The sequence below is a fragment of the Botrytis fragariae genome (assembly GCF_013461495.1).
Source record: "Botrytis fragariae strain BVB16 chromosome Unknown tig00000001, whole genome shotgun sequence".
Classification (NCBI taxonomy): Eukaryota; Fungi; Ascomycota; class Leotiomycetes; order Helotiales; family Sclerotiniaceae; genus Botrytis; species Botrytis fragariae.
The window spans coordinates 1,300,327-1,327,047 of NW_023500987.1; the positions used below are offsets into that span (position 1 = coordinate 1,300,327).

General features: G+C 44.7%; 10 protein-coding genes across 10 annotated transcripts; 5 read left to right on the forward strand and 5 right to left on the reverse strand.

Annotated features, from left to right (window-relative positions):
* Positions 1-161: 161 nt before the first annotated feature.
* Bfra_000398 (putative valyl-trna synthetase protein) lies at positions 162-3,722 on the forward strand (the record flags this gene model as incomplete). Its single annotated transcript, XM_037330844.1, has 3 exons — positions 162-200; positions 609-908; positions 963-3,722. 3 exons carry the CDS (start codon positions 162-164, stop codon positions 3,720-3,722), a joined length of 3,099 nt encoding a protein of 1,032 aa, XP_037197177.1.
* A 360-nt stretch (positions 3,723-4,082) lies between these two features.
* Bfra_000399 (putative cystathionine gamma-synthase protein) lies at positions 4,083-5,443 on the reverse strand (the record flags this gene model as incomplete). The annotated part of the gene is made up of 2 exons (XM_037330845.1): positions 4,083-5,126; positions 5,231-5,443. The coding sequence occupies 2 exons, from the start codon at positions 5,441-5,443 to the stop codon at positions 4,083-4,085; spliced, it is 1,257 nt and encodes a 418-aa protein (XP_037197178.1).
* Positions 5,444-6,110: 667 nt separating this feature from the next.
* Positions 6,111-7,040, reverse strand: Bfra_000400 (putative alpha-galactosidase a precursor protein; the record flags this gene model as incomplete). The annotated part of the gene is made up of 1 exon (XM_037330846.1): positions 6,111-7,040. The coding sequence occupies one exon, from the start codon at positions 7,038-7,040 to the stop codon at positions 6,111-6,113; it is 930 nt and encodes a 309-aa protein (XP_037197179.1).
* A 1,038-nt stretch (positions 7,041-8,078) lies between these two features.
* On the forward strand, positions 8,079-9,248 carry Bfra_000401 (uncharacterized protein; the record flags this gene model as incomplete). The annotated part of the gene is made up of 1 exon (XM_037330847.1): positions 8,079-9,248. One exon carries the CDS (start codon positions 8,079-8,081, stop codon positions 9,246-9,248), a length of 1,170 nt encoding a protein of 389 aa, XP_037197180.1.
* Positions 9,249-9,778: 530 nt separating this feature from the next.
* On the reverse strand, positions 9,779-13,594 carry Bfra_000402 (uncharacterized protein; the record flags this gene model as incomplete). Its single annotated transcript, XM_037330848.1, has 3 exons — positions 9,779-12,653; positions 12,815-13,420; positions 13,473-13,594. The coding sequence occupies 3 exons, from the start codon at positions 13,592-13,594 to the stop codon at positions 9,779-9,781; spliced, it is 3,603 nt and encodes a 1,200-aa protein (XP_037197181.1).
* A 1,564-nt stretch (positions 13,595-15,158) lies between these two features.
* Positions 15,159-16,880, forward strand: Bfra_000403 (uncharacterized protein; the record flags this gene model as incomplete). The annotated part of the gene is made up of 2 exons (XM_037330849.1): positions 15,159-15,296; positions 15,498-16,880. The coding sequence occupies 2 exons, from the start codon at positions 15,159-15,161 to the stop codon at positions 16,878-16,880; spliced, it is 1,521 nt and encodes a 506-aa protein (XP_037197182.1).
* Positions 16,881-17,391: 511 nt separating this feature from the next.
* Bfra_000404 (putative tlg2-vesicle protein of 38 kda protein) lies at positions 17,392-18,567 on the reverse strand (the record flags this gene model as incomplete). Its single annotated transcript, XM_037330850.1, has 1 exon — positions 17,392-18,567. The coding sequence occupies one exon, from the start codon at positions 18,565-18,567 to the stop codon at positions 17,392-17,394; it is 1,176 nt and encodes a 391-aa protein (XP_037197183.1).
* Positions 18,568-20,358: 1,791 nt separating this feature from the next.
* Bfra_000405 (putative ccch zinc finger and smr domain-containing protein) lies at positions 20,359-22,674 on the forward strand (the record flags this gene model as incomplete). The annotated part of the gene is made up of 3 exons (XM_037330851.1): positions 20,359-21,296; positions 21,346-22,047; positions 22,098-22,674. The coding sequence occupies 3 exons, from the start codon at positions 20,359-20,361 to the stop codon at positions 22,672-22,674; spliced, it is 2,217 nt and encodes a 738-aa protein (XP_037197184.1).
* A 53-nt stretch (positions 22,675-22,727) lies between these two features.
* On the reverse strand, positions 22,728-24,014 carry Bfra_000406 (putative nudix domain-containing protein; the record flags this gene model as incomplete). The annotated part of the gene is made up of 4 exons (XM_037330852.1): positions 22,728-22,871; positions 22,922-22,962; positions 23,030-23,777; positions 23,868-24,014. The coding sequence occupies 4 exons, from the start codon at positions 24,012-24,014 to the stop codon at positions 22,728-22,730; spliced, it is 1,080 nt and encodes a 359-aa protein (XP_037197185.1).
* Positions 24,015-24,594: 580 nt separating this feature from the next.
* Bfra_000407 (putative carbonic anhydrase protein) lies at positions 24,595-25,225 on the forward strand (the record flags this gene model as incomplete). The annotated part of the gene is made up of 2 exons (XM_037330853.1): positions 24,595-24,754; positions 24,816-25,225. The coding sequence occupies 2 exons, from the start codon at positions 24,595-24,597 to the stop codon at positions 25,223-25,225; spliced, it is 570 nt and encodes a 189-aa protein (XP_037197186.1).
* Positions 25,226-26,721: the final 1,496 nt, after the last annotated feature.

Here is a 26,721-nt window from a genome sequence, read left to right on the forward strand (position 1 = left end):
GGTGGCAGATGAGCTTCCAGCTTCCCTAGTTTTATACTAATCGGTTGCACGACTTTATAGGAATAGTTCAATTTGTATGTGGTACTTCGTATGGGCGTGTTCATTGTCACTGCCATTGTCATTAGAGATAGAGTAGGAGCTGGTGTTGTCTGTATCGTCGTATGGGTGCACAATGGTGGTTCGAGATTCCAGGCATTCCAGTAGGTAGCACTAGCTTATCGTTAGGAGCAGGGCAGGGATTATTTGAATCATACACACAATCATACAATACTGTACATCTTTTAAACCTATCTAGTAGCTACCTAGCATCTATTGATTTTCCATTATCACGAAAAGGCAACTCTCACACATTTTCATTTCCAATTACCTCTCATTACTCATTATACATCTCAATGAAATGATTGACTAAGCCGTGGAAACTTATGCTTCGCGACTTTTTATATGCGCACGCGTAGTGGGGTTGATATAAAAAAGATCTCGAGCTTATTGACATATGATTTCGACTAACATCGAATATGCGGGCAAGATACAGCATTCGCAATTGCAGTTTCCACCTTGGGCACCGGCTGGTGCCCTTGCGTGTACCATTGCGCATGGTTTCTACACAGGCGGAACCCGTCAGCGGCAACCAGCGATTGAAGCATGAGAAACTCGCCAACAAAATCGAGCAAAACCTGAAGCGTAAGAAGTTCGTCCAATCGAACGATTGGGTTGATGAGACACCAGACGGACAGAGAAAGATTTTAAAGCCATTTGATGAGGAATTCCACAACACTTATTTACCCAATGTCGTCGAGTCCTCCTGGTATAGCTTTTGGGAGAAGCAGGGACTTTTTAAACCACAAACAGAGAACGATGGCAGCCTTAAAGCGAGAGGAAAATACGTCATTGCTATGCCACCACCCAATGTGTGAGCTGATATATGTATTGGTAACATGGCTATCTGCTAACACCAGTCGCAGGTCACAGGCAGATTACATATTGGACATGCCCTAGCAGTTTCATTACAAGATACCCTTACTAGATTACATCGTATGCAAGGTCACTCAACACTCTACATCCCCGGCTGCGATCATGCAGGCATTGCGACCCAAGCTGTTGTCGAAAAGCAGCTTGCCAAACATCCGAAAGATGGAAAGTCTAAAAAGCAGGATTTTACAAGGGATGAATTTGTGCAGCTATGTGAGGATTGGAAGGAGGTGTATCAAGAAGCGATTATCAAAACGATACGCAGACTAGGTATCTCTCCGGACTGGGACCGCATTGCCTACACGAGGAGTGAGCCATTTTCTAAAGCGGTCAATGAGAGTTTCGTGCGGTTTTTCGAAGAGGGCCTCATCTACAGAGCTAATAAGCTTGTACATTGGTCATGTAGCCTCTCTACGTCTATATCTACACTTGAAGTTGACCAAAAGGAGCTTCAAGGAAGTACCAAACTTAGTGTGCCAGGCTATGATAAAAAGATCGAATTTGGAACATTGACATATTTCAAGTATCCAATTGAAGGGTCTAATCAGACTATTGAAGTTGCAACAACAAGGCCAGAGACAATGCTGGGTGATACTGGCATTGCCGTGCATCCTCAGGACGATCGATACAAGGATTTCGTTGGCAAGACTGCGCAACATCCGTTTATTCCCGATAGAAAGCTGAAGATTGTCGCCGACGAATATGTTGACAAAGAATTTGGAACTGGTGCTGTCAAACTAACACCTGCTCATGATCATAATGATTTCGATTTGGGCAAAAAACATAACCTGCCATTCATCAACATTTTGAACAAAGACGGTACTCTCAATAGCAATGCTGGTCCTTTTGCTGGAGAGAAGAGATTCAATGCGAGGTATGGTGTTATCAATGAACTCAAGAAACTCGGCCTCTATACGAAACAAGAGCCGAATAAGATGGTTGTACCGATTTGCAGCCGATCGGGGGATATTATTGAGCCGTTCCTGATACCCCAATGGTGGATGAGAACAAAATCGTTGTCGAAAGCTGCAATGGAAGTAGTTGAAAATGGCGAAATCATTATCCAACCAAAGACACAAAAGGACCTATTCTTGGAACGATTGCAAGACCCGGAAGACTGGTGCCTGTCGAGACAACTATGGTGGGGTCATCGAATACCGGTCTGGGCAATCAGTATCGAGGGTGAGGATTGTGGGAATGATGCTGATGAGGAGCACTGGGTATGTGGCCGGACAGAAACCGAAGCTCGGGAAAAGGCAGAGCAAAAGTTCCCTGGCAAGAAAGTGACACTCAGGCAAGATGATGATGTGTTAGATACTTGGTTCAGCTCTGCACTTTGGCCGTTTGCCACTCTTGGATGGCCAGAAAAGACGTCAGATCTCGAAAATTTCTTTCCGACTACAACTTTGGAGACAGGTTGGGATATCATGCCAGTCTGGGTCAGTCGCATGATCATGTTTTCTCTGAAATTGACCGGAAAGGTGCCCTTTACCGAAGTCTTCTGTCATGGTTTGGTGCGCGATAATGAAGGCCGGAAAATGTCAAAATCTCTTGGCAACGTTATCGACCCGATAGATATCCTTGATGGGATCAGCCTAGATGATTTGCATCAAAAGTTGCTCCATGGCAATTTGCCTCAAAATGAAGTCAAGAATGCCATCAAATACCAAAAGAAGGCCTTTCCACAAGGTATCCCGAAATTCGGAGCTGATGTTTTGCGGTTCTCGCTCATAAGTCAGACTCAATCATCTGGCAGCGACATGAAAATCGATATGAGAACGATGACTGGCTCCTCTAGATTCTGTAACAAGATCTATCAGGCCACGAAATATGTCCTTGGAAAGCTTGGTAGTGATTTCGTTCCTCGAGAAAGCAGTGCTTTAACAGGAAATGAGAGCCTACCAGAGCGATGGATCTTAACCAAGATGAACACAGCTGTGAAACAAATTAATCAGGCACTAGAAGAGCGTAGGTTCGGATTATCGACCAAGATTAGTCAACGGTACTTGTACGATGAGTTGTTTGATATCTACATTGAGAACTCAAAATCGATCATCTCAAATGGTACACCGGAAGAAGCTCGCTCAGCTATGGATACATTGTATACCACAATCGAACATGGCTTACGACTTTTATCTCCCTTTATGCCCTTCTTGACTGAAGAGCTCTGGCAGCGGCTACCACGCAGACCAAACGACAACACACCCTCAATCACAATCGCTGAATATCCACAGTATGAGCCATCCTTTGATGACACGAAATCCGAGGTGGCTTATGAGCTCGTACTGGGCTGCTCTAAAGGTATCCGTTCACTGTTAGAAGACTACGCTGTTAAGGACGAAGGTGTGGTTCATATCTCCTGCCTTAATCAAATGTCGTACGATACTGTGTCAGCACAACTTCCCACGATTCAATCACTCTGCGCAATCCGACGCAAGACACCAGTGAAGATCAGTGTTGCGAAGGTTGGAGAAACCAAACATACTGACTGTGCAGTTTTCCCTGTTTCAGCTGACGCAAACGTTTATCTTGAAGTCAAAAATCGCATACAAGATGCTGCGAAAGAGGCTGACAAGTTCAAAGTGAAGATAGATGAAGCAAGAAAAGAACAAGTTGATGTGCATACCATCAAAGCAGAGCTAAGCAAAGGTTCCGATACTATTCAATTTTACGAGAACCGGGAACGAGATATCGATGCAAGATTACAAGCACTACAAGAGACCGTAGAGATGTTTGAGAAGATGAAGGCTTAGGCTGTGTGGCCCTGCTGGCTTATAGCACGACCAGAAAGTACCACCTCACAGTAACATCTCACCAGGCTAGTTCGTATAAAGGATTCTGATGGAGGAATGTGAGATGATAGGGGAATTACAGTCACCAAGTGGCCTCCTTTCACTAAATCAGAGCATAGAATGAGGCGCTAATGCTCGTTGTATATTAGAGATATAGAGTCCTTTGAACTCTCTACTCACAATCAATAGTACAATCAAGAACTTACTCCCTGATATGCAGTGTGATTCGTGATAAATGCGATAGATTACTTAACATTATCATACCTTTTCATAATATGCGTGCCAAATGGGCTCTAATATTCACATGCCCCTTTCAAGATTCTATTTACCATCTACTAATGACTTGAAAGCTTGCAACAGATCATCTCTCAAATCTTCCCATCCCTCGATTCCTACACTGACCCGCAGCAATTTCTGATCAACAGTTGCATCTGACATTGCCCTCCACTCGATCAAACTCTCTACACCACCCAAACTCGTAGCGTGATGGAACAATTCCAACTTGCTGGGTAACTTCTTCGCGAACCCTACTTCTTTCAAGACGATGGAAAACACCGGTCCAAATCCATTTGGCATCTGCTTCAATAGCCACCCATCCTTAATATCCTCTACTTGCAAACTTGCATGTTCAACTTTAAGCACCGCTTTCCTCACCACCTCTGTTTCAAGATCATTAGATTTCAAAGCACTATCTAACCACGAAACGAGATTCTGCGCCGACGCCGATTGCTGCTTGACGCGAATTTCCAGCGTTCGGACACTGCGGATGCCGAGCCATCCTTCCATCGACCCCATCACATTCCCCAGCACCACTCGCTCTTTCTGTAACCCCTGAAACCAACCATCTGCAACGTGTTTGGGATTCACAGTGAGAACACCACAGAGCATATCGGAATGTCCGCCAATATACTTCGTGCCGCTATGCATGACGATATCTGCACCCCAGAGAAACGGATCCTGCAGAGGCGGCGGCGCAAACGTCGCATCGACGGATAGAAACGCACCGCGCGAATGCGCCTTCTCGGCAAAGAGAGCGAGGTTGTAGGCGGTGCCTTGGGGATTGAGCGGGGTTTCCACGTGGATGATGTCACCGGGGTGGAGATCCTCGGCGGGACAATCGAGAGGGAGTTTTTGGAGCCCGGTAAGTTTGGTGTGCACGTCTATGACGCCGTGACAGCCATGGTAGCCTTCGCCGATGGAAATGCGTTTGGGGTTGAGATAGACGAGAGCGGCGTGGAAGGCGGAGAGTCCGGATGTGTATGTGAGAGTGGGGCCTTTGAGAATGTTGCTCAGGATTGCTTCGAAGCGGGTGGTGTTGGGGGCGCTTATGCGGGAATAGATGTGGCTATCGTGTGGTGCGTGGGGCTTTCAAGTGGTGTTAGTGATGAGGTTTGGGAGATAGGAGGAAGATAGAATGATAAAGGTAGATCATGTGATTGAAGTGTTTGAATGGATGGCGGGGTACTCACATCTAGCTCACTTATGGCAACGAGGTCGTCTGGATTATTACTGTAGCGGAAAGTGGTGGATACGTGTAGAGGTGGTGCAACATCTTGACCTTTGTTGAGGAAATCGTCGGCGTGTACGGTTTGGGAAGAGAGTGATAATGCAGAGAGTCCTTGGTTGGGGGTGTGATCTTGGAGATCTTGTTGACCATTTAGACCGGGCTGAGAAGTTGCCATGGTTTTCTTGTTTTGTAGATGACTTTATACTCTTTATATGCTTGTGTAGGTATGTATGCAGTTGGATTTGAATAAATGTAATGAAATTAGTTCAAGAGACTCGAACGATTATTTGTATCGATAAAGATTCGTTGCTGGGTATCTTAGTGTCAAGTCGATGGAGTAAAAAAACTGGAGCTTGAGATGAAATAACCGCCACGAATTGCAGACTCATACATACTATACTAATTATCAGATCCGAGAATGAATATTTTGAACAGAACATTTACGAATTGACAAACAATTATTACATACTTATACCTACCTATATCTCTAATACTCAGTGAAGTTACAATGGCGTGAATCATAAGCTTTTTGCAGGTAAAAAAACACAATCATTTCTTCGTACGCCGTTTTACATTAAACGATCACAATGGCGCAATTCGCACGCCTTTGACAGTGACAATCATAATCGATTCTCCACAATTCGTTGATCAGTCCTAGGTATCGCTAAGACTAAGTTCCCCTTTCGAATCTAATGCTACCTTGTACAAATGCTAAGAGACGACGAGCTTGTAGAAAGGGTCGAGAAGCTTGAAGTTTAACTTTTTTTTTTGTGGCTATACAGTAGTTTAATGTTCATCTGGAATATAAATGATATATTTGCTGATGTAGAAGTGTTAAATGCTCAATTCGAATTTGTCACAGTCGCAGCTTGCAGATTCTCTGCAAACAGCTCCATTTCTTTCTCCATTGTCTTCTTGTCCTCACACCGTTCTGCAGTATCAAGACTTACCAAAACCGCTTTACCTTGAGATATCAAGAACTTGTTCTCATCTAAGGAACCATGCATAATCCCCAATTTGTGTAATTTTCTGATGAGGGTCTGACAAAGAGATAGGTCGGCAATTGTAGCTCTCCTACCTTCAACATTTTCCGTTAGCAACCCTATCACGCGTCCACCTTCAGTTATATACCCAAGAAACTTGGGTATAAGAACATTGCAATTATGTAGCCAAGAATATACTTGGATTTTGGCGATATAGTCTGTCTCCCAATAGAAGTTGGCGACTTTAGCAATGACTGGTTTGTCGAAGGCTGGGGATGATACCAAATGTACATTGGGCTCTAGTTTTCGAATAAATTTAAGTGAGAGATAATCAATATGACTTATTGGCTTAGGAAACCATGAGCTATCAATTGTAGGAAGGGCAGCTTTGAAGGCTTCAACCACAGTTGGAATTCCACCTACTAAAGAGATTCGGGCCAGGTTCCAACTTTCGGCATCTCCTTCGGATGGCAATGGAGGTAATTTCTTTGCGAGAAGCGAAGGGGAGCAGAGATCTCTTGCGAGATAGGTTCCAGGATCAATTGTAATATATTTGAAACGCTTTCCGTCTACTAGAATCCGGAAGTAACTAGGTAGGATGTTCTCGAAATCGGTATCTTGGTTCAGTATTTCGATTCGAGGATGAGACATCGGCAACGGCCAATTTCCATGGTGTGATGAAACAATGATGTTTCGTACGGCGATGGATTCGATCATAATCTTGTTTGCCAACAACTGTTGTTGTTTAACATTGACTCTTCGATCAATGTTTCTTTCTGGTACCTTCATATATTTCGGTTTCAATGCCTACCTAGGCCGTAGAAAGAATCCTACGATTCATCAACCTGTTAATTGACACAGAAGGAATTGCCTTGCCACAAAATCACGAGTTGGTATGTTGGTGGCATTGTACCTCCTGCCTTTTGCTGGGCCGACAATATGAGGAATGGATAATATGTCATATACTTGCACACGTATCATGCGCAAGACAAATTGTCATTATTGTAGATGATCAGTCTGATATTTGAAGTTTCGATATCATGTATTGTCAAATTGTGGAGACGGCGCTAGTCCCCGATTGACGTAGAAATTATGATTTGTAAGCACTACACACCAATCTCAACATGCAATTTGCTATGCAACATCTAAACAAACTCAGACACCATCAAAATCCATATTCTGAGACCTTTGATGATGTTCTCAGCAATTCTGGGTTCGTTTCATGATAGTGTTGGTTTGATTCTATTCCTGTACGACTACCTCGCCACATCGGTTTGTTGGCCCCCGACTGGCGACCACCACAAGGCCAAGGTCAATGAGGACAACGACTATCTCTAAGGCTATCATACCATACTCGCGCGGTTATTACTGCTCACGAGAAATTACACGCGATATATTCACGATGAGGTAGGCAGATGACTTGAAGAATGAACTCAGCAAGGCCGCGTCCATATATTATGGAGATCTCCTGCTGGCTTTCTTTTTGGTCTACTTTTCTTTTTCAGTAAATATCTTATCAACTATCCAATCTTCAGTAACCAACATGGTCTTTGGATGGTCTTCCAGAACTGCTTTACCACCCACAGTTGGGTCAACTGATGGAAGGAATGGTCATGATCATACCTCTCCACACCCCGATTTCTCTCTCTTCCAACTCGTACTCGATAAACATGTGAGTCAACTGCGCCATCATAAAAAGCCGTACATTAGGTAGCTGTTTCTCGGATCTAAATGTAGTTTTCATATCTATTTTTGAGTCTCATATTCCTGGATTTGATTCAACATTAACTTCTCTGTGGTCAAGAACAATTCTCTTTAACCTTCAAAATGACTTCTGAAGATTCAACACTCAAATCACCAAGACTTCACCACATAGATACATCATCTAATGGCGGTGTCTCTGGACCTTTCTGGGACTCAAACGAACGTTGCTTTTGGCTGATGAATAATCGTCAAGTCTACACGCATCCTGAAAATTATAGCGGAAGTTCCGCTTGCGCGACTATCGCATCCGCGAACCCTGATTCTGCTTACCCATCCGGCTGGTCTAGAGGTCAACGCACACGATCACTCTCGGGATCTGACGATTCGCCAGATTCAGCATCGCATGAATCCAAACGCATTCGTCCGGAGTCCCTTGACAGTGCACCCCCAAAGAATACACAATCCAAACAGCCTTTGCGCCAGGGTACTCCGGAACAACAACGCAAGTTCCCACAATACGATTTATCCAATCTTCCACCTCCACCTCCCTTTCCTCCTCAAAGATCTCAATCGGTTCGTTTTTCCCCAAATATATCTTATTCGGATGACCCTGTGAAGAAGCATAACCCAGGACCATCCCTACCTAGCTTCCCTCAACGCTCTCAATCTGTCCGCGTCTCAAACGAGCACGATCAAGGCTTCACTCGCTCCAGAAATCCATCCCCCTCCTCTCCCTCATCTTCCTCTTCACGTACCCACCATAAACCCCTCCCCACCCGTCCCCAATCATTCCCAGCCTCAACCTCAGCACCACCGTCATCATCATCATCATCAAACCCACCCACAAAATCCACCTCTCCCTTCCCCATCCCCTACAGTACCCATCCTCCCACCACCCGCTACACCCCTCCCAATTACCTCCGCGACCCCGAACACGAAGACGAAGATTTTTCCTCCCCCTCCTCCGCCTATTCCTACTCCAAATCCCCCTCTTCCTCCTCCTCCTACTCACACCATCGCGTCCCCTCTTCTCGCGACCGCGACGAATCCCAACGTCAACGCACCCACCACCGTCGCATCGAATACGACTACGACACCGATACCGATCTCTCCGATCAGAAAGAAAAGAAACTCAGAAGACAGAAACGTACTCGTGAACGTACCCCGGATGAACAGAGGAAACACGAGAAAACTCTGAAAAGCATTGGAGAGACGGGAAGAGGAGATATGGGACGAGCGGCTTTATTGGGAGCCCTTCCTTTCGTGTGCCTTTTGGCGAGATTGGCGGCTTAATGGTTTTTCTTCTTCTCTTTCTATTTCTAGCTTTCTAGCTTGCTCACACTCTTTTACGTACTATTGGTCGGGTCTTGGGATTGGGTATTAGGAGGATAGGTTTCATATGGAATTTATGAAATAAATTGTGGATTGGCTGGTGAAGTGTTGGAGTTTGGGTGTGTCTACATAGCCGTCATGCGGCAGCCACTCTTTCAGCGATTCATAAAAACAATAGAAGACAAACATTTATTTCGAAGAACTTAGAATCCTATCTTGTAAAATCTTCCATATATATTATCACGTTGATTTATTCGTTCAACGTCCCAGATGTGCTCCATCTTCGCTACCTATCCAAATCTATGTAACCAATTTAAAATTCCACGAAGAGAAAATAATTAAGAAAACCTAGTGATAATCCAGTGTCGTAATTTCATTATACTTTTGCGCATATCTCCCATTCCATCACATCCCGAAAATCTCCCCTTGGCTCCGATCAAGAATGTAAATATAACCCCACTCACGCCTGCTATCAATCTTCAATCAATTTATCACATGACGACGCATTTGGCAGTATTCTTCTTCTGCTGCGGCTGCAACTGCACCTCTGCATCTTCTACTACAATCGCTGGCGAAGTAGCAGGTCGCGAATCCCATGTTACGTCTGTCCAACCTGCACTACTTGCCGCATCACTTTTGTGCTTAGTTCTCTTTGCCATCATACTCTTTCTCCAGCCGTTTTTCTTAGCATTTTTGACATTTCGTGACGCACTGCGCTCTGCTCTGCTTGGTTGTCTGGTAATAGGTATCGGCGGTATATTGTAAGGTAAGGTGACTCGAGTAGAAGTTGCACTATGAATTGTCTCGAGGCGTTGTAGAGGTGGACGTAAGCTGTTTGGCGATGCAGAATATCTTTGCGAACCAAGGCTGGTTCGTCGAGAAGGAGAACCATGACCAGAAGGAGGACGAAGGCCTGTGTTCGGACGAGTAGGGCTTGCCCCGTAAGTCCCAGCGGCTGCACGGGGTGGTGTAGACAGGCGATTTGATTGCTCAGGAGCAGTATGTGAACCTTGTTGAGATTGGTTGCTAAAACCTTGCAGTGGTACAGAATCTCGAGGGTTAGAGCCAGAACGACGTCGAGATGGATCCCTTAGAATATCTGGACGTCCACTTCGACTATTGAATCGCGCCAAAAGATCAGCACTGGGCATCACTAATCCAGAGACTCCGTTCACAGGAACCTCCACAGGTGCAGAATTGACTCTTCTCCAAATAGTGATAGGTTCATCGGTAGACTCTGAGAGAGCTGAGATGGAAGGAGTGTCACCCACTCGTGGAAATGTTGCGCTTTGCTTTACAGCCCGCACACCGGGCGTTCCCTGTGCTGGTACTGTGGGTAAAGTAGAATTTAGTTGTGGAAGATCAGAGCCGTCTCTTTGTTCTCCGGCTATAGCGGTCGTAGGTCTGCTATTTTGCATAAGAGAGACTTGATCATCAACTGTTGTAGTTTCCCAATCTAGCAAGCGCCTGTCAAGAGTTGCATTCATAGGCTGGGGAATGGGGGAGACAGGCGATTGTAACGTGGCTCTCATAGACGAGTTTGAATTATAATCGAGCGTGCTATTCTCATCATCGTTGAGTTCTACAGGAGGTCGGGAGCTTTGCTGGGGCAAGTGCCTTGTAAGGCTTGGTTGTGGAGTACCAATTGGGGAAACATCATAAAGGCTGTCAAAATCAGAGGTCGTAGGACGTTCCTCAAAGTTTGCAATGGAAGGACTTGTCACTGGTCGAGCCACTTCATCATCCACAGGGCTAGTCATGGAAGGTGCAGTTGTTGTATCGCTAAGGGATCGGCGAAAAGGGAACCTTTGCTCCCGTAAAGCTTCAGGAAGAGGTCGTTGAAGAACTGGGGCATCTAGTCCTGGGAAGTCAAGGACTGTAGCTCGTTGATTATTTGCTGCTTGCATAAGCCTCGCATGGTCCGCAAGTATAGATCTCTGAATGTGTTCAGGAAGTGGAGGGACCGGATCTTTTTGGTAAGGAGGAGGCGGCGGCTCCCAGTTGTCTGCATCGCTTTCATGCGGATGCTCCTCACGGCCATCTGCACGGCGATACTCGATATGTTCCTGTATCATAGAGCGAGGATGTAATCTTCTATTGACGGCAGCAGCTGTTGCAGCGCGGCGTAGAGTCGTACCTGAGCGAGGTGCAGCATTCGCATAGGGATCATCAAAAGCTTCTTGGTCATAATCAATAGAAGCTGTCTCTGCTGAATCAGTCGTATTCCCTAGGCTGTTCATTTGTCTGGGTAAAGGAGGAAGTGGGACGTTAGATGAATTGTTCAAATTAGGCAGTGCAGGAATTGGTGGTGGTTCCGGGCGTGTCATAGTGGTAGCTGAACGAGCAATACTAGCACGATAACTTCTTCTCTGTGCTACTGTTCTTCTTCTGACAATTGCCACCTCTGTGTCTATGTCCCTGTGTTCTTCCTCTAGAATTTCCGGATCGTCTCGTTGGCCCACCTCTATGGTTGTTGTGTTTTTCTTGCCATTGCTCGTGCCACAGGAAAAATCTAGTACACAAATACGGCCACCATCTACCGGACTCATACTATCATCCTCGTCTATGATGCATTGGCGTTTTACCCCTGGTGCAACAGCTATAAGTCTTTCACCTTTGAGCTGTTTTGATTCTTCTTGGACCCAGCTCAGTGCACTTACTCCGTCCAAAGTGGTTATATGATAGCCTTCAACAAATGTATTGCGCGACTTATCGCAGAGGAGTTGCCATTGTGGAATACGAATACTGCTATGGTCCAAAGATCGATTTACAGAGCGCAACGATGGGGCGCTGTTTCGACGTCCAATCTGACTAAGAGGTGTGCCTGGTGCGGTTTCTGCATTACTATTCGAGCCCGCAATGGCAGGTGTAGGATCCAAATTCTCCGGAATTCCCCAGAGCCAAACGCTACCTCGACTATAACCAACCGCTGCCAAATCTCCAGATTTGTTTGCTGCTGCTTTTGATGCAGGTGGTTCCCCATTGGGTCCAACAAAATGAACTTTGCCATTGCGTAAATCATCCATCCTTACTGCCCGAAAGGTTTCAAAAACTCGATCATATGTAAAAGTCCAGCTTGCTTCGTCATCATGAGGACTGGGTAATAGGACTGCATGACTACAGTCTCGGCTACCAGTAGGGAAGAGTATTGAAGTTGTCCAAAGAGCGCTTATGCTATCTTCAGGGGAGACACTCCCGGGATCATAATATGGCGCGGTCAAGACGACGGTACTAGGGTTTCTAGACTGTAATGTGGTGCCCAAAAGTAAGTCAGAATCACGGGAAAAAGTCAAAGAGTCAACGCCATAGGCCTTTACAGCGCGACTTGTACCGATTTCACGCAGGGAAGTCAGTTCTACTCCAGAGCTATGAGCGGCGGGTTAGCAGCACTTCAACAAGTAAGGAACAGGGTAATAATGAAAGATATGATCAGGACTTTCCGATGTACTCAGAAGAAAAGTAATTGGCTACAAGGAACACAGGAGAAAGGACAATTTAGGAAAAGTTATCAGATGCAATGCACTTACTCATAAGCCGCGGCAAGGACTTGTCCGGTCGGTGAAAGAGCGATGGTCCTTGGTGTATGATCAAGTGTTACAGATCTTGTATGCTTTGGTGGACGCACAGTTAGGTCGTAAAGGTTGACCTGAAGATCGGTTGACAATACAGCAAGTAGAGATCCATCATCTGTAATTGTTGTCGCCGCTGGTCGTCGCAAGATCTTAAGTTCTCGTATGATGTGAACCTCCGGGGCCGTGACATCTATTATGTGAATTCGAGATGAATTATAGGCTAGAACCAGAACTCCACGAGGAGAGATAGAAAAATGGCAGGCCTCACCTCCAGGCGCACTGGATGAGCCTATCGATGTCGAAACTAAATTGATGACCGTCTCTCGAGGTCGTAAATATGCTTCGAATAAATTACGCCTGACCTCTTGGGCAAAAAGACCCCGCAGACGTGGAAGACTGTCCTTATTTTCTAAAGCAGGATTTGTTTTATGTGCGGCCGAGTAGGAAGGGCATTGGGTGAGTTGATGCGAGTAAAGGTAGGCTTGTTGCGAGATGCCCCTCCATCTTGAATTCAGTAGAACGAGGGAGGCAAAGGTATTGGCATTGGTAAGGAGAAGGATTCTATAAAATATGATTAGATGTTTTACATAACATTTTTGGTTAATGCGCTCACTGTAGAATAATATCTTCAGGTAGCCTTTCAAATGCGCTTTTCTCCATCTTGGATGTTTCTGACAATTGTTCCTCAGATCCCACAGAAGGGATTGAACTTATCGACGCGCTTCTATTCGACATTTCTGTAATTGAAGTCTATTGTCGTAAATTCATTTGTGCTGAATTAGAATTACTGTAAGGGGAAAGTATCCAAGAGAGTAAATCTGGCTCGCAGATTCGCATGCGCAAATACGAGTTCGTGGATCTCGACAGGAATGTTAATGGAGCTTAAAGCTTAATGCTTAATGTAAGATTGATGTGATAGGAAAGTTCGGTTGAAACATGGTTGTAGCTAAGCCTCCAAGGCTATCAAGGCTATATTCTCTTTCTGAGTGAATATTATTAAATACAAGCGCCTTCACAGCTGATTGAGGGTGAAATAAATCAAAGTTATAAGCAACGAAAGATTGCCTGGGGATCAGTGATGATCGACGTCGCATCAACAATCGAGGGGGTCCAGCTTCCAATAATAGCACACGTAAGGATTGGGGTAGAAGAACTTTTATTTTTGAGCTTTATAAACACAAATGAAATAAGTAGTATGAGGGGGCGGGAATTTGATAACTTTTGAAGTCGAAGATATAATTCCTAGTAGTAAGTAGAAAGGCGTATATTCGATTGCTTGATATCTATGTATCTATGTATCTATGTATCTATGTATCTATGTATCTATGTATCTATGTATCTATGTATCTATGTATCTATGTATCTATGTATCTATGTATCTATGTATCTATGTATCTATCAGTTCCATGTTCACTGTGTGTAGCCCCTGAACCTTTTGTCTAATAAAGATCAAAGGATCAAAACACTTCCTACCCAAGTACTTAGAACGGCAAGTTGAAGGATCTCCATTTCAGGTACAAGTCAAAATCCTAGACGCTCGGGAAAATGGATCTATGGGTTCTTACGAATGAGAAGTCACATATAAAAGCTCGTAGTATAAGATCCTACCCAATCATGATATCTACCGCCCAATACAGTTTCGGGCTCGAAGCTTTGCAGGTGTTGAACTCAAGAAGACTTTCTTTTTTGTTGGGCATTTCTACTGGATACCTGGTATCTAACAGTTGGTCAATATATCACCAATTGTTATCCAATCAACTAGATATATGGTGCGCCATGATATCGGCTGGAGCATCAGAGAGAATCGCGTACCTACCGAGCACCTAGATGGAGATGATTCAACCATACCAACTACGATCCTCTGAAGAAGAAGTACCTACCTACCTATCTACTTGGATGTCTAGATATCTAGGAATCGCTCAAGTTATAGATCCCATTCGTCTAAATAGAGAAGACATCGATATCGGCATCGGCATCTTGCAGTACGCACGCTTATTATGGTGGCCCGTACGTATCTACATCGTGTTCTCGCCATTCTTCTGACAATTCACGGTAGAACCCGCAAGCGTCAACAACATTACATAATGCATTACCTAAGTCCTCTTATTAGTCATTGTATGGATACTTCCATCACTAGACTGAAGCTAAGCTTAAGCAAATTTTAGCTTCGCGAGGCCCTTTTCTTGCTTTCCAATCTTCATTCCACCTTCCATCTGTCCATCTTCCCATCTTTCCATAACTACACATTTTTCATGAACTTTATCATTTCTTTTTCATTGTCTCCTTCTTTCTGTACATCATGCCATTGCAAGACCTTGATTATGAGGAACTCACCAATACCCTAATTAACAACTTTAATATTTTAGCAGATGAAGTTCAACTTCTAAGTGATAGAAAAACAATTCTAGAACACAAACTGCGATATTCGCATTCTCAAGTAAGTTTGAATATTTTCTTTACAATCACAACCCCCTCATGTCTTTTTAATGATGTACACAAATAGCTCTAGAACAAAGTTACTTGTTGCAAAGTAGCAATGCCGATAAACTACCAAATTGTCTGAATTTTTGACTCTTAACGTCATTTTATTATTCTTGAATTAGTTTTGCGCAACCAAGACTAACAAATACCTTCATAGTATCAATCTTTGGCAGATAAATATGCCCCCTCAGACCCTGAGATAGCTAGTACACTGGCAAAGCTTCAACTTCCTCCAGATTTACAGGTAACTGTTCCTGATCGCGGTGGGTTTGTTCCTTTGCCACTTCGTAAGCAACCAACCTCGAAGCAGCAGACTGCCGTTGCAATAAGGGACGGAAGAAAGGCAGCGCAGCGTCTTGCGGCTTTATCTGGAAAGTCTGCCGGATCTACAACTAGTAAAAGTATATCCGGTGGGAGTAGTAATATGAGATTTTCAGCACATCGAACCTCCCTTTCAACTGTTCTCGAACAAGATTTTACTGTGCCTGGAAAGAAGAGTTCATTATTGTGTCCATTTGTAACTATGCCTGACGGAACGAAATCCATGAAGAACCCAAATGCTCAGGATACCAGCACTGGTGAATCCGATCAACCTTTGACTCCTATCGATAACCAAGACCCCACTCCCCACCACTCCTCAGATCCTATATGTGCGCAAATGTACGCCGAGACGATGTCGTCCCCGCCCCCATCAGCATCAGGCCCTGGAGCTCAATGTCCAATTCGATATCTTAATCAGCACTCCCCTGAAGAGATAGCACGATACTTTGAAATCCACAAACACGAAGTTCCCCGCAGTCATGAAATTTGCGTCAAGCGATATCAACGAAATGAGGATGATGTGAGGATGCTCGATGCAAAATATGGAAACCTTGTGAGCATGATCCAGGGCCTGGGACAAAAACATCAGCCAATGTTACCTACGAAGGAAGAGCAAGAAGCATATGAGGTTGAGCGCGCCTCCAATGAGAGAGTGGAGAATTGGGCAAATAATGTCAGTGTTGACGGGAATGATTCGCTCCCTGGATCTCAATCTACTCCCGCAGACGACAGAGAAAGCCGCTTTGACAGGCCAATGAAGGAAGTTCGGGTTGGGGAATCCCCAAGCAGACCATGGGGAATCTCTGTTCCAATCTATGATCAACCACCAGACCATAGACCTGTATCTCCACCACCAGCGCCTGTATCGGTTCCTCTGGACAGTTATTCAAAACCTCCTGGGAAGTGTCCATTTGGGCATACTGCAGGATCGATTGCGCAACCAAAATCAACACAGGAATTACCAGCGACTCCAGTTGATGCACAAAGACCAACAGGTTGTCCTTTTAGCCAAGGTCAAAAGGTTCATAAACAAGAGTCCCCCTCTGCAAACTATGATGCGCCTCCCATATTACACGACCAGCCGGCCTTCATCCAACCCGAACAACTCCAGATGCAAGGTGATGGACCAAAGATGGTTTTTACAGGGCCCGTATTCATAGGATACCCGATCGAACAGGCAGTGGCTTTCATGAAACAGTACCAGCCACAACATGAATGAATATACGATTTGATGACGAATTATTGATAGCGAATGGTTTTGGGATCCGGTTTTTAGCGATGGCGTTTTAGCGGTGCATCTGGAGCGGATGCAAATGGCGTTCTTTTGTAGGAGTATCATTCTGTTTTCTGCACAACACGGATGCTTTTGGCCGAGACAGGCACGCATTAGGTTAACTTCATATTGAACAAGGGTCATGAAATACCACGAATTAAGATGTTCAAATCAATTGATACAAAGATGCTACAGAGCAAGCAAATGTTTTCATTGCATCTTAAGATGTTGATGGTGTCAAAGGTTTTTATACTCTTTTAACTCCTGGCTAGATATCATCATCGTCTTCTAACGTAAAAGAAGACATGCATAAACCATATACCCTTTAATCATTTCCTTCTTCCGAACGCCAAATTGTGGTGACACAATCAGACCCAATCAAACCCAGTACGTATCCAGCATATATTTCATACAACATGCCTCATCATGATTTACATATCAAAACCCCAAACGAAATCTAAGTTCTCGTTGTCTTTCCCTTGCCCCCAATATCCGCTTCCTCATCTAAATCTCCATTTGCAAAAACATCACCCTCATCCTCATCTACGAAATCCGTGTATCCCGTCTGTGCATCTTCGTTGTCCCATAAAGATATATCATCATCGTTCATCAACGCCGCATCATCATTGTTAGCATCGCTGTATTCTGCGACGACTCTTCGCCCAGCAGCCACATCCCCATTTGCAGCTTCGAGCTCCTCGATCTCGAGTTCTTTGGCGCGCGCCATGGTGCGCTGGTAGATTATATAGCCGACGGTGGCGCCGAGTCCAGCTCCGATGATTATACTGGCGTAGTTTATGAGTTTGGTGGAGGTATCCATTTCTTCGTCGCCGGCGAGTGAACCCAGGCGACTGCCGATGAAAACGTGGATGAGGAGTTTCGGGGTTACCAAGGCGGTAGCGAGAGCATAGTTGAGGGGATTCACGGTGGGGAAAGTGGCGATGGCGGCATTAGAGAGGGAGTATGGGAGGGGACAGAGACGGATCATGCAGAGAATCTTGATGCCATCGTGTTTGAGCGTGAGGGCGAGAGCTTCAAAGCGTTTATCTTTTCCCACGAGACGATGTACATAGCTTGAGAGGATGGTTCGGGAAGCTAGGAATGAACAGAGAGAACCTGCTATTGTTGCGCTCGCCACAATGATCCAGCCCTTGGGAACTCCGAAGACGAATCCGGCGACGGTGATGGTGGAGGAGTAACCGATGAGAGGTGGGAATGCGGCGACAAATGTCATGGCCCATAGAATCATCCATCCTCCCCGCATATCCCGCCAGCGTTCTGCGAATGGAGCAAGACTGGCGAAGATTTGATGTTGATAGACTAGAAATAGAACGACGAGAATAATATTTAAAATCGCGGCCATGATGGCCAGACATTTTTGTAGAAGAGAAAGCTTTTGCCATGTCGCAACGAGCTTTCGTTGTAATTTATCGGCCTTGCGGAGAATTTGATCTTTGAGGGAATTGGTAGGTTGACTTGAATACGGCGAGGCTGAATTGTTTCCTCTTCGCACATTGGAAGATATACGTCTGGACCATGGTGGTCTTTCTGCGTGGTGATCTGGAGAAGGAGACTCGAGAGGACTTATAGGTAAAGCTAAAGCTCTCGCGGTCGAGCTGTAATCGGCCGGCATTGTGGAGGTTGTTCGATTTGTGTTTGCAATACGAACACAGAAAGAGTAGATTGTTGGTTGGTAATTCGGCTTCTGTGGCTCACAAATCGAAAGTTGAGGGATGAAAAGAGCTAACGTATCGTCGCAAGATGCATTGATGATATCGACAAAGTGAAGACGTTGTTTGGTAAATGGTTTCTGCCCAGCATGTAGGTAGGGTCTCGAGGGCTGTGCTGATGGATTTTTTGAAACGGCGGAGAACGGAGATGCGATGCTCACTAATAGCGTAGCTCGTATTCTAGGAAAGCAAAGAATGGAATGAAAGAATAACAAAATGAACTTCTCACAACAATACAAACTTACTGGTTAAAAAGATGTTGGTTTTGAACGATTGGCTAGGAGGATTAAGTGGTATATGTATGTGTATATGTGTATATGTGCATCCTCTGTATCTCATCTTAAAGTATAATTTGTAACGGTTACCTCCAACGCGACGCCGCACTCTTGCTTCTACGTCACTTTTGTCTCTGAAGATCAATCCCTACAATTGATGAATACCTGGGTACCTACCTAGTACTCAAGCTTTTATGAGGGGTCGTGGAGATCAATCACATGATGAATGGTTTGGCAGAGCAGCGGATTGTGAAAAGGGGTTGTGTAGCTGGGTAGTCGGTAGCTAGTAGTCATGTATGTATGTCCTCTTGGGACCGAGTTGAATCGTTTGAAGCTGAAGGGAGATATTAGTATTAGTCGCGAAGGTGACATAATTATGTTTATTGTATGATAATCACAAGTCTAGGTACGAAGCTAGTGAGATCTCGTGGAAAGAAGTGTGACAACAGGGGCTCTTCAGGTACATCCCTTGCCGTTCATGGCCAGAAAAGCCTTGAACTTGAAGTGTACATGCAATAAATACAGTATGCACTGTATACTGTATGCACTGTATACAACCTCAAATCGTAAGAGTAAGCAAGAAGTTGAATTAACACCTACCAATGTCAACAACATACTCAAGTAGTATTGTGTTGTATTCTCGTTCACTGTACTTCGTATTCCTGATTGATATTACTCCTTTATACTCCTGCTTCTGCACCTATTTCCTTTTTTCTCACCTCACCGCTTGCATGGCTGTCCTGTCTGTCTAGTCAGCACATCAACATATATGTCCAATACATTCATTCTCCCTCTCCCTATCCTCTCCTTGTGTTAGAACATATCATGACTACGGACTATATTTTGCTTGGCTTAGTTCTTGCTGTACAAATCGGATCGGCCCAGCATTCCAGCCAATTAACTTCCATTTCTTCTAGAAACTAAAGGAAACCCCGACCCCGATAGGCCAGCCTCATCATCTTATGGAGAGCTAGAGGTGCTGTCCGACATTCCAAAACCCCACGAATCTACCTGTCGAAAAAACACAATTTGGAAATAAATCCCCTTTCTTTCTCTTTGCTTCCTTTTCTTAAAGTAAATCCATGTTCGCTCGAAAAAAGAAAAGTATATTCTCTCCCATCATTCATCTGACCATGTAAGAGCCTGGTGCCTTTGTTGTGTCGAGCCTTGCTACGGATCACCGTATTGTCTTGCCTTACTGCGTACATCTTTCGAGGTGTCTTTCCCTGATCGAATCATCAATCGCGAACTCCGGTCTCACCTACCTTACATTTCTTAAAACCCCCCCCCCCTCAACAACTATCTTTTTTATAAACGTTCTACACTTTCATTTTTCACTTCTACTTCCTGCGAAATAAACCCTTTCTGAAAGCCACACAATAATCTAATCCGATCATTACTCAAAGACCCTTGGCAAAAATGGTGGCCGACGATACTTATGAGATCTGCCTACCTATCCTCGAAGATGCTACCCTAGAGGACGAAGACAAGACGGATAAATTGGAGGACTTACTAAAGAATGAAACTACAATGACAGGAACAGTTTTGGAGAATGCTGTGCTGGATGTATTATGGCGATATCGCGAGAGCGCTGCGAATGCCGCTAACTCACCACCCGCAATGCGACATACAGTCCTGCGTCGGCCATCCCCTGCTCCATGGCAGATTCCACGTGGTGGAACACCATTATCTTCATCACCTCGTCTTGGAGTCAGTCCTCTCGCTCCCCATGGGTTTATGCCGCAATCATTTTCTCGAACAAAGTCTATCCAGGGTTCCCCTTTTACCTCACCGCGACCCTCCCCACGACTCGCATTTTCCAGCCCTGCGATCCCTCATAGTCCAAACCTGAACGCATACGAGTTTCCGACTGATACTAGCCCTACGCAAGACATATACGGAGATTACGGAAGTGAAAATGTAGACTGGCTTGTGAATGATGATGCCGTTAGTATCACATCATCGTCCGTCGGAGGAAGTGGCCTCAACGCTGCAGCTGCTGAATACATTTCGCCGCAACAAAGCGATATGAGCTCTCATGAAATGTTACGGTCGATTTTTGGCCCTTCAAAATCAGTTGAAGAAATCGAAGCTGCCCTTGCTTTACACGGATACGACTTGAGCGCTACTATTGCTGCTTTCATGGATAGTCAATCTGCCGAAGCTGCAGTACAAGCAGATGGAGATGGTACAAAGGCTATTCTAATTGGTAAGTCTATGGCAGCGGACGTGCCTCGACCGAACACTCCGGCTGGGCAACAACGGAGTGGTGTTGTCTGTCGATTTTGGTTGTCTACTGGGCAATGTCTACGTGCAGATTGTAGATTTAGTCATGATTTAAGTAATCACATTTGCAAGTAAGTTTTCTTCTATTCCTATAGATTTACACCCCTCATTTTTATGCAGGTATTGGGTCATGGGCAATTGCCTTGCGGGAGATACATGTATCTTCAGCCACGATCCCTCATCGTTTATGAGCCGACTCTCTCTCGAAGGGGGTAGCACACCCCCAACTTCGAATGCACAACCTAGTTTCCAGTTCCAAGACTATAATGCGTTCCCATCTTTACAATCAATGCAAGAGCAATGGCCAAACTCTTATTCATCGGCGAATGCTTTTAGCAACTATCAACAGGGCGGTTTTACTCCACCGCCTGGTTTCAAAAGTCTGCAAGGTTATAACAGTGATGGAAGTCAACGATCTCGACCAAGTAGTCGAGCTAGGGATGCTCCCATAGCTCCAGCTCTTGATGATACGGAAGCATTTCCATCTTTAGGCGCTGTGAGTACAAAGGGCAAAAAGCATCACGGAAAACGAGGTGGCCATGGGCACAACCACAAAGAAAACAACAGCCCAAGCTCCCTTGCCGATGTGGTAAAGCTATCTCCTTCACCAGGCCCTGGTATGATGCAAGAAAAGAAGAAGATTGGCAGAAACGGTAGCTCCAATAATGTCCGCAATGGCGAGAACAGCGCTGCTGCACAAGCTATATCACCCCCTCAACACATTCCGTGGTTAGAAACAGGGGAAAGAGCCAACAAAGCATACCTCAAAGCCAGACAAGATGCAATCAAGCATGGTGGTTTGAGGAACAAATTCTTACAAAGGTTAGTTTGTGAATCACATTATAAAACACATTTTTACTAAGACAATTTAGTGCCGCTCAAGCTTGGAATCGTAATGATGCACGTGCTGCAAAAGCACTTAGCCTTCGTGGTCAAAGTGAGAACGATCTCATGAGGAAAGCACATCGAGAAGCAGCGCGTGAGCTTTACGAAGAACGCAACAAAAGCAACTCTCCAAACGCGGAGCTTTACGTTGATTTACATGGTCTTCATCCCGAAGAGGCTGTTGAATACCTCGAGCGCGTCCTTCTGGATAACAGCAAAGAATCAAGACCCGTTTATGCTATTACAGGTACAGGTCATCATAGCAAAAACGGCAAAGACAAGGTTGGGAAAGCCATTCGTACATTCTTGAACGAATGGAGATACGCATACCGCGAATTTTCAGTCCCTGGTGATAGAAACAATGTGGGTGGTATTTTGGGCATTGACGCTCGATCTTATGACAAGACTTTATCCAGGGAAAGCAACGGCGCAGATGGTTCAAAGGAAGAAGTTGATATCTTGAGTCAAGGTCATGAGATTGGTGGTGGTAAGATCAAGCTTTTAGTGCGAAATCAAGATCGAAGTCAAGATGTTCCTAAAGGACCTAGCGGTAAAGGTCGATGACCTAGAATTAAAGAATAAATAAATTATTAAACAATTTTAATTATCTGTCCTCTCTACATCTTTGCTCCGGATTTCTCTTCTTTGATTTTATTCCTGGCATCAACGATTTCTGCGACTGACACATTCTTTTTTTCTTCAAGATGACCCGTGCTTTGTAATTTAGCAATGAGCTCTTCATCCCCAACATGAGCGTTGTGCTAAATGATGTATTAGTTTCAAGTAATAGCATGCATGAGCGAAAACTTACTTCGAATTCTGGCTCTTGCTCGTATGCAATCCTAGCCGCATCTACATGTGATCAGTTAGCTACGTGCATTCAATTTGTCCTCTGTGCCAATCAAAATTCTCAACTCACCAACCAACATCCTCGCTGTCATCCCCCATACTTTGAAACGAGTCAAGCCCTGTTCTTCCTGTTCCTCAAGCTCCTCAGCAATAGCAGCCTGTCCCCCTTCTCTGACCTTTGGCCTTGATACTTTCTGGTTGGTAATCGGAACATAGAAATTATGCATCCGCCACTTAGTATCGTGCCATTCATGCCAAGCGCCACTATACCAATCACTTTTCTTCCCCGGTAATAAAGATTCATCTTCTTTCCTCACTTCATCCTCCATGCGCAAAAAGTTATGGAAAGGAGCAGAAAACACAGCCGCTACTTCTCGTGCATCGAGCCGCGGCATCAAATCCTCTCCTACACTGGCTTCTCTCCCACTCGTTGCATTATCGGCATGGAGAAATGCAACGCAGGGTCGTACGGCTAATGCCGTTCTGGCCAAACTAAAAGGAAGCTGACATAGATGTTCTATTCTGAACGGAGCGGGAATCTTGTGATCATATCTCGGCAGGCCGATTTCCTCACTAGCTTCTCGTCGGGCAATTTCAAACGGCGTCTCGGAAAGCGCATCGGCTTTTCCGCCAGGAAATGCGGCCTGGCCGGAAAAGTTTCGGAGGGTAGTCGAGCGCATGGTGATGACGACTCGGAGGTCTCCTCGCCGGTCGGCGAAGAGGAGCACGAGGACAGCGGCTCGCCGACTCAGAGGGAGGAGATTCCATACTGTGTCGAAGGGTGGTGGTTTGTAGGCGCGGAGTCGTGCGAGTGCCCCCTTTTGGATATTGTGTTAGGTGGATTGAGAGTTGGGTGTTACGCTGATAAAGTGTCTACCGGATGTTGAACGTCATGTGGAGGTACTTACTATTGAAGCTGCGGAAAGCGGAGCCATGCTACTTGCATCGAAGTATTGTGCTTCTAAGATGCTTTGTTGCAGTTCTGCTACCTCATTGTCTTCTATCTGAATCGAGCTTTCTGGTGATAACTTTGAATCTTTTGAAATTTCATTCATACTCTTTGATGATACCTATCATGTAGGTATTTCAGTACATGACGACAAGCCGAGGTCGAGACATGAAGTCATTGAATTGGTGTGGGGTAATGCATAAATAGGAATGGGAACATAAATATTGCATAAATAGTATAAATAGTTACCTACTGCTATCAATCTGGAAGCTACAAGGTTTCCTACGACATGTTGATATAAAGATGACTTTTTTTTGGGCAAACATTCCTATCATCAGCCACTTTGGCGGAATATGTATGGTGTGATGTAGATGGAATATGATGGAATATCTAGGCTGAGCATCTCCATTGGTATCTCAGATTGCGCCATCCTCTTCCGGTCTTTGAAAGGAAGAATCAACGGGATTCAGTCGAGATAGCTGGGGATACACCAACCTCGATTCATCCTTTTTGATTTTTTCAATGGATAACAATCATATATAAAGATGAACAAACGAGCCATTTGCCGGTTAGGTGTTCATTAACTTTCACTGATCGAATACAGACAGTACATAGCTAGATCTCCTCTCAGCATATTTGAGCCTATCATCACATTTGCGAACAAGAGATAGTTAAAATATACAGTCATGCCAGCTGAAGTCCCATTCACAGCAGCAGCTGCAACTGCTCATACTACGCATTCCGAGACACCCATTCAAAAAAACCTCATTGAATCCAACAAACTCTACGCCGCAAATTTCACGCAAGGTGATCTTGCCCTTCCACCCGCGAAGAAATATGCCGTTGGTACATACACACTTGCCAAAAACCCTTTCTTCAATTTCTGAATCTTTCTAATATGTCCCAGTAACATGTATGGACGCGCGTATCGGTCCCTCTGCAGCTTTCGGCATCGCCCTCGGCGACGCCCATGTAATTCGCAACGCGGGAGGTTCTGCACGCGATGCCTTACGCTCGCTTGTTATCTCCCAGAAGTTGCTGGGGACGAATGAGATTTTGCTGGTTAAGCATACGGGATGTGGAATGCTTACGTTTGGGAATGAGGATGTGGTTAAGCTCGTGGAGGAGAGGTTGGGGGAGGGGGCGAAAAAGGAGTTGGACGCTTTTGGGGGCGAGTTTTTGCCGTTTGCGGATTTGGAGGAGGAAGTTAGGAGGGATGTGGAGTGGTTGAGGGGGGTGGAGGTTATTCCTGAGAATGTGGGGGTTAGTGGGTGGGTTTATGAGGTGGAGAGTGGGAAGGTGAAGAGAGTGGTTTAGGGGTTTGCAAGGTGGATTACTCGAGGATTGTGTTTTGTTTATTTTGAATATCGAGTATTCCTTCCTAATGTTGCAGGTATTCTGGAGTAATCAAAGACAGACAAAACAGACACCAGTGTTGTGATGTTGTTCGTCATTTCATTTGTTTCAAGAGAAAATTACATTCTATATCCCTAGTGATATGTTTTTCGACCTTCAAAGTTTTGTCGGATTCTTATCGTTCCGCACCTGCATGTATATTTCGAATGTCTGGGAAGAAAATCATCAATATCTATTGTCTAACCCTTCTTTTACTTCTATCGTCCGACCTTCCTCTCTTTTAGCATACGTTCCCTCTAATTTCTGAATGTGAAATCAAACTCTGATCAAAACCGTTATTCGTCAAAACGGGAAAGCAGAGAAGAGTGACACTCAAGCTTGTGCATACCGTGGTATGTGAGTGAGTAAGGAAGTGACTGCTTTATTTGGATATAGAAAATAATCCGAGCATCTAAAGAAGTAAGGCCATTGAGGAAACGCCATTCATAGATGAGGATTGTATATAAACGTAGATTCTAGCTTTTGATATTTATAACCATCTTCGTTGTCCTTTTTGACTTAACAGATATCCTTCCCACCACCAACCTCACAGTCCTCATGCTGGTGCTATTTCTGCCCTTGGTTTCTGGGCGTTGTCGAAGCTCTGTTAAACCAAATCTGGTAATCGCGACCAGAAGTCATAGCAGATGGCAAGAAGTTTACTTTTGCTATAGCCAGCAGGAAAGGATATATATATTAACTGAGAATTGTTTTGGCACGGATTGGGGGTTTGAGTTTCAAGTCAACCAAAGATTATAGTTGCCTTACTTGGTCAGAACAAACAAATCTTCATAGTGACCCAGTCAAGTGGAAGTAGCAACTCCAAAATTCGTCGAAAATGTCTTTCTCAGTATACATATGCCACTAACATCGTCGTAAGCTTCTTTCCTAATGTGGCCCGAGTCAGTTAGCTCTCACCTGATCAATATGCGACTAAAGTAGATCGTTAGGAGTGGTATAAATAAGCTCCAATGCTTTCTTTTCTTCTTCATCTCTGTTCTCATCTCCATCATTCATTTTCCCACCCACTCACACCATAATTCCACTCATGTCGCTCAACTTTCATCACATCTTTATGATGTTTATGTTTCTATAGATATCATCTTCCTCCAAGTATTATCCTCGAATTTCTTAAATCTTGCCAATTATCGCTGTTGCTCGTAGCAGGATATGAGCATAATTTCTGCTTAGCTTAAAGGTAGGGGGTATCTTCCAGGGTTCTACTTAGCACATGGTGACAGCGTGGCGGTCAAATGGAGACGTCCATTTGGTAAGGGGTTCGACTCCCTGAGGCCTGTAGCGACGTTTAACTCTGTGATCTGATCTTCTGTACTCCATTACAGTCGTTCAGCTTGCTGGACCAATCCTACTCAGTGGTCGCGCTGACCTCGTTTTCTTTCTCTTCTAGGACCCTTCCA